Below are 12,240 nucleotides of genomic sequence, written 5' to 3'. Positions count from 1 at the left end.
TAACCTTCAGTAATGTAATAAATCACACAGCAATAGTACATCCATGTAGTTGTAAAAATCATGATAATATATTAAGTAATCCAAAGTATCCAGAATACATTACTCTTATTAAGTAACGTAACGGAATACATTACAAAATTTTGGGGCATGTAATCTGTAATCTGTAGTGGAATACATTTTAAAAGTAACCTTCCCAACACAGTAGGGAATGGGATTACAATAAGATTCAGCACATGGTGGAATCCTAAAAGTGGTTGCAGTGGCTCAGCGTGTGGAAAAGGATCACAAGTCACAATAATTTCTATCGAGAGCTCCAGTAGATTTTTTTAATGTACAGGCTGTGATCTGGGCTCTGAGGTTTCATGAGCTGCCCTGGAAGGTTTCCATACTCTGCATTGACAGGATACTGTCAGTATGCTTGTAGAGACTGCTGTCTTTATACTAGACAGTATGGAGTTGGAATGAAGGATCTGGTATACTTGACGTAACTGAACTCTGACCATGAGCTCCACAGCTACTGTGCACCAGTCCAACACAGCACTTTATTTTAAATCCATCACAGCAATTCAATTCAATTCAATTTTGTTTGTATAGCGCCAAATCACAACAGCAGTCGCTTCAAGGCGCTTCATATTGTACAGTAGATCGTACAGCACGGCGAACTAATCGGTTTATCCTGCACTAACCTGCAGGTTACTTTCATGCAACCTTTAAATAACACAGTTAACCTACTGTGCTATCAGTAACGCCCCCCTCCAACAGCCAAACCCATCTGTTCTCTGATTGGATTGTTAAATTTGTGATTGACATGACATTGAGTCAAAGGAGCTTGCAAAGAGCTTGCATTGAGACATGACATTGACCAATCAGCTGAAAGGAAGAAAAATCAGGTCAAAATTTGTATGTGTAAGTGTAAATCCACATGCAGTCAGGGAACCTGAGTTTTACATGGAGTTTTTTGCTTTGTAAGCAGACCTTAACAAAAAAATGTGTAACTCGTGTAAATATTTTTTACAAACACAAATATTCATCTGTAAATGCACAAACATACATTTTCATATATTTTGGTTTACAAGGTTACAAAACTCAGTACACAAATACGCATTTGATTTACAAGTACAAAATATTTATGACCACAATCTGAGCTTTAGCTGCAACACACTGTGCAACAAACTCGGTTTGTGTGTTTGCTGATGTTTGTTAAGCTGATAGAAATGCTGCATTTAAAATGACCTGACACTTAAAAAACGTTACTCACTTTATGCTTGCTCCTCTTTTGTGGGGCTAGCTAGATGCTGAAGATCCTCAACTACAGTGTTGTGCCAAAAAACACCCCCAAAAAACCCAAATCCCTGACTGTGGCACATGGTTTTGCCTCTATCCATGTGACATCCCTGGTGACTGAATAACCAATAGGACTGTCTCTCATGTGTTACTGTTTAGGCTGTTTGATGTTTGAAGGCCCACAGTGACATTAAATAATAACTCCCCTCAAATGTGTCAAACCAAAAGTAACAAGCCTATTTTGAAAATGTAAGGAGTAGAAAATATAGATATTTATTATTTATTGTTTAAAAATTTGAGAGTAAAAGTGTAAAGTCAGCAAAATAACTACTCAAGTAAAGTACAGATACCTGAAAATTCTACTTAAGTACAGCAACTAAGTATTTGTGCTTTGTTACTTCCCACTTTTGAAAAACAGACATGAAAACATGACTGATAAAGGGATGAAACACAGAGAAATGATCACAGGAACAGAAAGGATTAAACACAGGGACCAGACGGGAATGGAGACATGACTAGGGAGAAGAAAAGGAAACAAAACACAGAGACAAGACACACAGATGAGACTGTGACAGGGTGGACAAGAAAGGAAACTAACATAATAAAACAACAACTAAGAACTAGACATAACAGAAGCAGTTGAGCGGGGGTGTCAAAGTCCAGTCCTCGAGGGCCGGTGTCCTGAAACCTTTAGCAAGACTCTGTGGAAGTTGACTGAATGCTGAGGTGGCAACCCCTAACCCTTCAAGTAAATTTAAATAGATGTAACTAAATGTAAGTGTTTGGGAAAATGTACTTCTAAAAGTACTTTTATCGCACCGTGTTCATTCACTCATGAGCTGCTGTAACATGAATCAAATGGCTGAACTGCAACATGTTCAAGTTCTGTGTTGACCTTTCTTGGTTCTGGTATGAAGTATATGTGAACCTTTGTACATATTAAAATGCTAATGCTATGTAAACATGGGAAATGTTATAGATCTCTATGTGGCTGGTTTGAAAGAGGAGTGAAAGAAGCATCTATGTCCACTGTGAGCGACCATCTTTGAACAGAGGCGGTGGTTCACGACACCAACTGTCTGCCATCTATAATCTAGTTTTCAGATCCTTCCCAGACGCCTTAACGCCCACTCACATCCTGGGCCATCTGCCTCAGGACATCACATGATAGGGTGGGGCCAGGTTTCACAATGAGCTCACCCGAAACCCTGGCTGATTGGGACCCACACCGGCTTTCACACCTTGGCTCGTGTGATTAGGTAGAGGATCATTATGGGGTCCATTGACCCTCTTGGGGGGAAACTCAAATCTGGGACTCTCCACCTAGAACAGAAGAAGCTTCTCGGATGAGAGGTGAAACGTCTTCAAGCAACTTAAAGAAGTCCAGACGCTTTTCTTTCAAACTCCTTAGACTACGATGACCTGGATGACTGAGAACCTTCACAGACATCTCCATGTGTCTACAGATATCCTAAATACACAATCTGGGATGGTGTCAGAAACTGCATCTTTCCCTGGTTTAACTGGACACAGAGCCCTTTGTCTTAATCCCAGCAGAGAGTGGCTTTACTGACATGATATTTTGGGGTTCAAACAGACTGACGAAAACATTTAGAGCATTGATTAAGTTATAGAAGGTGGTGAAGATGAGCTACATTGCTATATGCTTGCTTTATGTGCATTTGTACATAAAAACACTGTCATGTCAGGCTGGTAGTTTAATTGTGTAGCGTGTACTGAACTTGCGCTTTGGCTTAGTGAACCACAATTTCATCATCTCGGCTTGAATTTCATAGTCTATTTGAAAGTACAGTATTTGCTTGTCCATCTGTTGTGCTTTAGTCATACCAGATTAAATCTAAGACAGTGTGGTCTGATTCAGACTTGCTGTGATCATTAAACAGAGTAGCGAAGGCAATGCTCAGTGGCAGACATCCAATTGTCCAAGAATTGGACAGCAGCAGGCCCTGACATGGTTCACGTCTACTGGCTGAAGAAGGTGACTGCACTCCATGACTGTCTGGCAGTACACATGAACCAGCTGCTAGTCAATGAGAGACACCCAGAATGGCTAACTGAAGGCTGGATAATTCTGATTCCCAAAGACCCCCAGAAGGGACCAGTCCCATCCAACTACCAGTCAGTAACCTGCCTCAGTACCACATGGAAGCTCCTGTCAGGCTGCATGTGCGCCAAGAAGAAGAGGGAGACACGTCAGGGACAAGAAGAGAAAAAAGAACTCTTTTCGACTCCTGACTGGGAGACCAGTTTGATGACAGTAAAGAAAAATGCCTCTGCACAAAAACACACTGCTCATGCTGATGTTAATTATACAATGTGATTTGACCATGGTATTCTACAGGAAGAAAACAAGTACTTTTACTTATTGAAGACAAATTCCTAAATCACATATTGCTCAGAAAAGTAGCGATGACGATAAAGTGGAAACACCTTTGTCTATCTCTTTCTTCGTTTTGCATTTGGCCGTGTTTTCTGTGATGTCTGACTTCTGTGACAGGGGATGCTGAAGTCTTGGACCTAACAGTATATTCTGTATGATGTACATGACCTTTGTATGTATTTGTGGATGGAGATTTATTTATAACATTTGTGCAAAAAAGTAACTAAGCAACAACCTAATGTGCAGCTTGTTATAGATCTTTGAATTGTGTTTACACATTTTTAATTGTGAGGCTTGAGGAAGTTTTTTTCATGTAGGCTGGAAACCTGAGTGTCCATGATAAAAGGAAGGAGAACAAGAACTATTCACTATACTGCTAATTGATGGCAGCCGTTCATACTAGAGTTTCACATTTTTACTAATACATTTGAAATTGAATTCCCTGTTCTTTGAATGTTATTGTTGTGCTGTTTTTTGATACTCACTGTGACCACCCTTTAGCAATAGTGGAGATCTATATATGGAGACGGGTGAAGTGGAGTGGTGCCTTGCCACCTCTAAGTGTAGCTCCTCGGGGTAAGCAATCAAGCCTTTTTCCACCCGAGGTCTGGTGGCGCTCCTGGAGTTCTCTAACCTCCCTGATGGGGATGAACTGTGTTTGGAAGGTCCAGCAATACATCCCAGAATGAGCCAGCCTATCCAGGCACTCTTATAGAGAGCAATTAGTCCAGAGGCTTGGGATGGAAACCTTTTAATGGGACCCCGCGAAGGTAACAGGTCAGTGGGGCACATGATTCCAAACAGTTCACGTAGACATAAACTGAAACACGGCTCTAGACAGCAAAACTGTCATGACTGAGAAAATTTCAAAAAATAAAAGACGATACCTCACTCTCAGATCTTTCAAAAGACATCTGAGAGATGCAATTGGTTGACCTTAGAAAAACAGTCACAGAGAAACAGTTTTAATCCTCAAATGCAGCAAATAAGGACTCAAACGAATGCAGATAAATCTTCAAAAGTTGATTCTGCTGATCTGGACGTAGCGTTTTCAGTGGGAGAAACGTTTCGTTACTCATCCAAGTGAGTGACGAAATGCAGATGAATATCTTTTGCAGCCTCTTCTGAGCGCAACTTGCAGATTAGCTTGTGCAGCCCTTTTCCAACTCAGCACCTGCTCCTCATGTGCTACACTTTAGTCACTGCCCATCTCTCTGACTATCCCTTCATCTCTGCTTTTTCTCTCGGAAAGGAATTTCAAAGTCACAGAGAGAAAGAGAACTGTTCCCTGCCTCTTGATCTTCTCCAGTTTGCAGAGAGATTTGGTCATGTGTGGTCCTCTTGATTTTGTTTCAGTTTCCTTTCCTCAAAGATTTTGTGTCCAATAAATTACAATTTAAAGAAGAAAATCCTTTCTGCTGTTTACCATTGTCCATCTTAGTGTGGACCCTTCATTGATATTTGCCTTTCAGTGAAGGCGGCAGCAATGATCTGTAATCTAGTTGCCAGAGCATCCCAGAGTGAGAGAGCGAGAGAGTGAGTGAAAGAGATAAAGAGGAAATGGGGTGGAGGTGTTGGAGGGGTGGGTGTTTTAGAGGTGCTGAGAGAGATAGCAAAATTAAAAGAGAGGTAAAAGAGTGATGTCAGGACAAGAGAATGTGGAAGCAAATGCAAATATAGAAGTGAACAGCCTGTTGTAAATATTGACAAAGGCCGTAAAAAGAGATAGAGGGTTGAGTTGGAATGGTAAAAACACAACAGCAAAAGGCAGGGAGTGTTTATAGTGAGGCAGAATGTAAATAAAAGAATGGCAGGAAGGCAAGAAAGACAGACGTGACAGAAGAAACATAGACAGGGTAAAATAAGAGAGACTGATTGTCGAGATTCTAAGAAACCCATTCACCTTTAAATTTATGAGTCACTTTTACCACCATTAGCAAGTACTGATATATATATATATTAGGGGTGCAACGATACACAAAATTCACGGTTCGGTTCGGTTCGATACTTTGGTGTCACGGTTCGATATTTTTTCGATACAAAAAAATGTTCATGCCTTTTTAATTTGTCATTTATTAAAATTATAAATATATATTTTAACTCAAAAGTACAGTTTTTAAATTTAACCCTAACCCTTGTGCGTGTTTTTTATTTTGACAGTCGAATGCGCACCTGCGGACCACTTATGTGCAGCCCTGGTTATTTAGCTCATCATATTGCAGCCACAGAAATTCTTTTGTCCATGAAACAAAATAATTGTGCGATTTCGTGTTGCTCTTAAGTTGGGATTGAGCCCCGGCTGGACAGTCTCGGTCGTTGTGTCCTTGGGCAAGACGCTTCACCGTTGCCTACTGGTGGTGGTCAGAGGGCCCGGTGGCGCCAGTGTCCGGCAGCCTCGCCTCTGTCAGTGCGCCCCAGGGTGGCTGTGGCTACAATGTAGCTGCCATCACCAGTGTGTGAATGTGTGTGTATGACTGGATTGTAAAGCGCTTTGGGGTCCTTAGGAGTCCCTCCCTGATGCCCAGGTTGCGTGGACATGTACTCATCAGGTTGTTGTGTTAGGACTGGATGTTACCGCTTTGGGCCAACTATTTACATAAAATACAGGCCATTTACCATGAACCATAAAGCTTGGCACTTTCTTTTTGCCTTAGTAGTCTGAATTTGTCATAAACTTTTCCGTTTTGTGGTAAAGGTCTGTGGTAAGCAGAGAATCTGCGACGTCAATCTTTCAACGGCTATAATAGTTATAATATATATATATATATATAATATATATAGTATATATATATATATATAATATATATATATAATTTTTTAGGCCTGTTAATAAAATTAAATTATTTCTGTCTGTTCCGGTAGGGTCGGTGTTTCATGACGCTGCGTTCCTGGATCCTGAACCGTATTCCGGTGCGCAGGGTCAGTGGGGGACCTTTATATTAAAATGTTCACTCATGTTCGCCCATTCTCTGACGTTTTCCGGACCATTTTAGAACCACTCAATCCTCCCATCCCTGTCACCACATGAAATAACCAAGTGTCTTCACTTATTTCTTACCAAACTGGCCCCATAACTCTCGTCACGTCAGGTAACCACCATGAAATCATCTCCCTCACATCTCTAGACTCACCCCTAATTCTAGGTTTCCCCTGGCTAAAGAAACATACCCCCCATAATGATTCTCTGGTTGCCAGTTGGAGTCTATTTTGCCTAGCTAACTACTTCAACTCAGCTCTTCCATCTGAACCCATTGAAACTAAGATCACCGAACCAGTTCTTCCTAATCTCACGACTGTTCCTCAAGAATATCACGACCTGCAAGAAGTATTTAGTAAGCACATAGCACTATCACTTCCACCCCATATTCCTTATGACTGTGTTATTGATTTCCTCCCTGGTGCCCCTTTGTTCTTGTCTGCTGTTCAACATCTCTAAGCCTGTAACAGAGGCTATGGAAAAATATATCAGAGTCACTGGCCGCTGGAATCATCCGGCCGTCCCTCTCCCCCGTGGGTGCTAGATTTTTTTTATGTGGCTAAGAAAGACAAAACCCTGGACTACAGGGGACTAAATTAAATAACAGTTAAAAACAAGTACCCACTTCAATTAATCAACTCCGCTTTCGAACCCCTCCATGGCACCACCGTTTTGACGAAGTTCGACCTCCGTAATTCCTATCACCTGGTCGACATAAGGGAGAGGGGTGAATGGAAAACAGATCTGCTCCGGGTTCCTCATTTCCCCGTGTGTGTTGTTGTGTCAGTTTTGCTGCCCCACCAGGCCTGGAGAGTCCCTGCCTTTGAGCCAGCCACACCTGTGATAATCACTCACCTGTTTCCGATCTGTCTAATCAAGGAGCTCTACTTAAGAGAGCAGTGGAGCAGCAGTTGGCGCGGGATTGTTAAACTAGAAATAGAGTTAGTGCTCAGCTCGTATGGTCGTGTTTTCAATTACTCTCTTGTTGGAATGGTTAATGTGTTTTGTCGGCCGGTGGATGGGACGGTACGCATTGAGGCATCCCTTGTTTCCATGGTGATTCCGGAAACATGTGGAGGGAGCAGTACACAGTACACGAAACACTAGCACGCATCATGGAAAGGAATCACGGCACAGGGAATTGGGAAAGCACAAACTGTGGACTGTTGGCACAGTTTTCTCTGTAAATAAACACACTTTCTCCATTCTAAAAGTCCAGCATTTGGGTTCTCCTTCAGCCAACCTTGACATATAACCTGAAATGTCTCATGGAATACCGGCTTTATGTATAGGCTGAAAAATGTGAGTTCCACTCTGCTTCTGTAACTTTAGGTGGGCAGGTGAAGACCTACCCAGGTAAGGTTCTAGCTGTCAAGGAATGGCCAATCCCCTCATCCTGCAAACAGCTCCAACGCTTCCTTGGCTTCACCAATTTTAATCACCATTTCATATGAAACTACAGCCAGGTAGCTGTTCCACTCACCACACTCATCTCCACCAAGAGACACTCTCACTGGACACCTGAACCTGAGTCAGCTTTCAATATGTTCACCTCAGCTCCTGTTTTGGTTTATCCTGATACCACTAAACCGTTTATTGTGGAGGCTGATGTGCCTGATGTTGGGGTTGGAGCGGTGCTTTCACAATACTCTGGACCCCGTGCTGAGCTACAACCCTGTGCACTCTTTTCACGCCGTCTGTCTGCTGCGGAAAATAATTATGATGTAGGAGACAGAGGACTGATAGCTATAAAACTAGCCTAAGAGGAGAGGTGTCATCTCGAAGACGGGGCTGAACATCCATTCACCATAGTCACCGATCATAAGAACCTCACTTACCTTAAGCCAGCTAAGCACCTGACCACCACCAGGCGTGTCTCTGCCCTTGGTGTGTATCCCTGACTGTATCAGTGGCATTTTTGCCCAGCATTCTATGTGTCTACATAGCAAAATTGGTATGGCCCAGATCTGGCCCACACAATGTGCTTACATATGGCCCACATACCGCAAAGAATGATGGCATTTGGTGGCCCAGATCTGGTTTTCCAGAGAGGATCACACATGGGCCAGCATAGGACCACCAGTGTGTCTGCAACTGGCCATGTGCTGGCCCATGTGTGGGCCACCTCTGGCAAACCTGATCTGGGCCACCAAAGCGCCATCATTCTTTGCGGTATGTGGGCCATGTGTAAGTTGTGCGCAGCCACGGGCCAGTTGTAGACACACTGCTGGCCCAGAACAGTTTAAGTTCTGGCCCCAGATGTCAGCCTAATGTGTACCTTAATCAAGCCATGTAGTAACAACATGTGCCGCAACGTAATAGTGCAAAACTGGGTGGGAAACTTCACTAGATTTTGGATAAAGCATATACTCACAACCCTGTCAAACCTGCATTTGAAACGTTGGCTACCATAGCAGTATAGTATTGCAACATGGCATTTGGGTCTTCTAACTAATAGGAATACAATAGGAACACAAATAGTGCCATCATTGGCATACACCCTGCAATGACACCGGTCAGTCAGAAGTGCCAGCTTGATGCCAGACCAGGGCCAGACCTGTTTTCTATGGGCCTGGGCCACATAAACCAAACCACAATCAGGCCAGATGTGGCATGCCATCACATAGACAGTGCCATCTATGCCAGGCCTGGCCCATATCTGGATGACATACCACTTACCATGCCAGAAGTCAGCCAGCAGTGCCGGCTTGACACCAGATCTGGGCCAGACCTGTCTGCTATGTGGCTGGTAGATCATATTCTCACAAAATATAAGAGTTTATTCAGTAAGCATCAGAGTCCAACAATGTTATGTTCAGCATTTCACTTTTCGGTCACAAGTTGTTAAGTAAGTAACATTTATTTATTAAGCGCTTTTCATAGACAGGCAGTCACAAAGTGCCGTACACGAAGGCTAAAATAAACAGACAATATAAACAATACAAAAGGTTAAATGTAAATAAAAGTTTAAGATAAATAAAAAGATAAATGGGATAAATAAAGTTTTAGTATGTTAAAACTTTGTATGTTAAAACAAGAATTTTAAAATTAATTCTAAAATCTATTGGGAGCCAATGTAAAGAATATAAAATAGGAGTAATATAAACTTGCTTGGCTGCTGCATTTTGTATAGCTTGGAGGTAGGGCTGGGCGAAATGGCCTAAAATCCATATCGCTGTATAAAGCATGTGCGGTAATGTTATATATCGCGATATAGTCTTTTCTTTGGTATACTGTATTTTCCGCACTATAAGGCGCACTTAAAATCCTTTAATTTTCTCAAAAATCGATAGTGCGCCTTATAAAACGTGCTTCGTCTCTTCACTATTACTGTCACCTGGCATAATTTGTAGATGTTGCTTGCATTTTTCATTTTTTTATTCCATTACACCTAAAATGAGTGACAAAGATTATGAACTAAGAACCAGAAGTCCATGTTGCTAATTACACCTGATAATGGAACAATGTCATGAAATTATAGTGTTTGTTTTTGGGGAAGTCTGCGTGATAGGGATGTCCATGATTATGTCTGTGATCAAAAAAAAAATCCAAGGACGTCCTGTACTTCTAATTCAGCGTGGTTAAAATATCAGAGGTGGCTGTTGATACAAACAGGAAAGTTCCATTAAAGAAAAATGAAGAGCCACAAAGATCATGCCTCAGCAGGACTATACAGCATACCCTGTCCCATTAACATAAAGCATGGTCCTGAGAAATTATTAGCCTCCCTAATTTCAGGAACACTCAGACACAGCATTGCACTGTTCAAACGACCTGTCCACTGTGATGCACGGTTGTTTTTTTCCACGCCAGCTCCACCACCACACACGTCTCCACATTCTTTATTTCTGTCTCACTCTTCTTGCACAGAACACATGCAAGGGAGAGCAGTGAAGGACATAGATGACACAAACAACACTCATACAAGACCAGTAAGACGAAGGTCAACAAACACATCCTCCGCTTACCAAGGGTCTAATAACACAGCTTTCCCCCTACTGCATTATACTGAAACAAACTAGGCCAGCCTCACCTATCAGCACCAGCAAGGGAGGAAGCAAAAAGCTGACACCAATATAATGACATTAACTCTTATTATCTGCAGTTTTTCAAACTACTGACACTCTGAAACCCATCCTATCAGAAACAGCAGGAATGGATGAAGAGCTGTTCCAGGATGTAGGCTGGGGCTACTGGGCAACTTTATGGCATGCACATGGACCTGATTATTAGGGGGATCAATGGGAATGATCTAGCACAATAGCAAGATAGATATAAAGATCACTGAAGGGAAAAATAGTGTCTCTCTCAACCTCTCTGATTTGCTGCCAGATTGCTCAGTTGTGACCAGCTGGCAAATACATGCAGAGTGATCACCTGTGAAACCTTCCCCAGTGGATCTGCCCCAAAGATATACAGGCTATGTTTCTCCTTCATTGACCAATATATTCCAAATCTTTGTCCTGCCAAATTACAGCTTTGGGTGGACAGAATTTCTCCAAAAGCTGGATTTCTGAGTCATGTTAGTTAAGAAAATATATATATATATATTCCATCTGCAATAATTCATATTTGGTTCAATAGCACTATGTCTTGGGACCTCCCCGCCCTTCCATGTGCATATACGGGAAGCTAAAGACCAGAAAGAGCAGAGGGGGGCAAAAAAAGCATGGATGGATTGCAGAGCAACTGTGTACACATTGAAACTTGAAGTAACACTATTTTCAGTTTGATGGCATACTGAGTGGATACTCAGTATCAGTATCATTCATGCCATCATTCTTTAACTTTTGTTTATATCTACCTGATTATATTTGCTGACTTAATACTAAATAACTAAAAAGCAAAGACTACAAAACATCGATGATAATTAGCCGAGGTTACAGCCCGCCTGAAAGGGCCCTATTCTAAGATTTCCCATTAGTATTTGATTTTCCAGTTGTACTTGTAATACAGTTAATTGACTTATTTACTTTCATCCTCAACACATCTCCTGACGCCCTGCTCCCCTACACAAAAAAAAGTTCCATAAGGAAAAGAATGATTATGAAATGGAAGTTACATTGTATTGATTAATTCTGCAAATAATGTCAGAAATACTTACAACCTACCATAAAAAGTAACATAGGTTAAAAAAGTTACAGAGGCATTGTACTTCTATATACTATATATTACAAACCAGGGTGTCACCAAAAATTATTTACTATTAGCCCAAAATGACAAATGGTGGAGGAATGTCTCAAAACCAAAACACAATGAATGTACCTCACTACACATGAAACTGCTGCATATGTTTAAGACTGAGCTCATTTTAAATGCATTGAATACGGTTTAATGTCCTGCATTGTCCAGCATTCAATAAAGCATATGTTTGCACCAGCAGAGAACCACACATCTATGAATCAAACAACGGTTCAAGCCACACACATGATTTTTCAAAAATGATATTAAAATAAAATTTTAAAAAAAACAGTTGAATTAAAGGCTTGAACTGTGTTACATGGTTAGCTGTCGATATCTACGGCAGGATTAAAATATGAAAAATGAATGCAGAGACTTGGCAAAACAGCTGATTAAA

The 12,240-nt window shown here is 41.5% G+C and overlaps 1 protein-coding gene across 7 annotated transcripts in view; it reads right to left on the bottom strand.

The window, feature by feature from the left end:
- The window catches only part of nrxn3a (neurexin 3a), a 199,517-nt gene that overhangs the window by 29,103 nt on the left and 158,174 nt on the right, over nt 1-12,240 (bottom strand). For 2 of the 7 annotated variants that reach the window (XM_042227263.1, XM_042227264.1), the window contains exon 1: nt 4,171-5,647. The exons of the other annotated variants lie outside the window; for them this stretch is intronic. In XM_042227263.1, the coding sequence (XP_042083197.1) occupies nt 4,171-4,477 (307 nt within the window). In that variant the 5' untranslated portion in view covers nt 4,478-5,647. Of the gene's footprint in view, nt 1-4,170; nt 5,648-12,240 lie in introns of those variants that run through there. 7 annotated transcript variants of the gene reach the window in all.

This window comes from Haplochromis burtoni, unplaced genomic scaffold, assembly GCF_018398535.1.
Source record: "Haplochromis burtoni strain Fernald_Lab_line unplaced genomic scaffold, NCSU_Asbu1 Contig_251, whole genome shotgun sequence".
Taxonomy (NCBI): domain Eukaryota; kingdom Metazoa; phylum Chordata; class Actinopteri; order Cichliformes; family Cichlidae; genus Haplochromis; species Haplochromis burtoni.
Note: the sequence above shows the minus strand (reverse complement) of the source record. Positions and strands in the feature narration are given on the sequence as shown.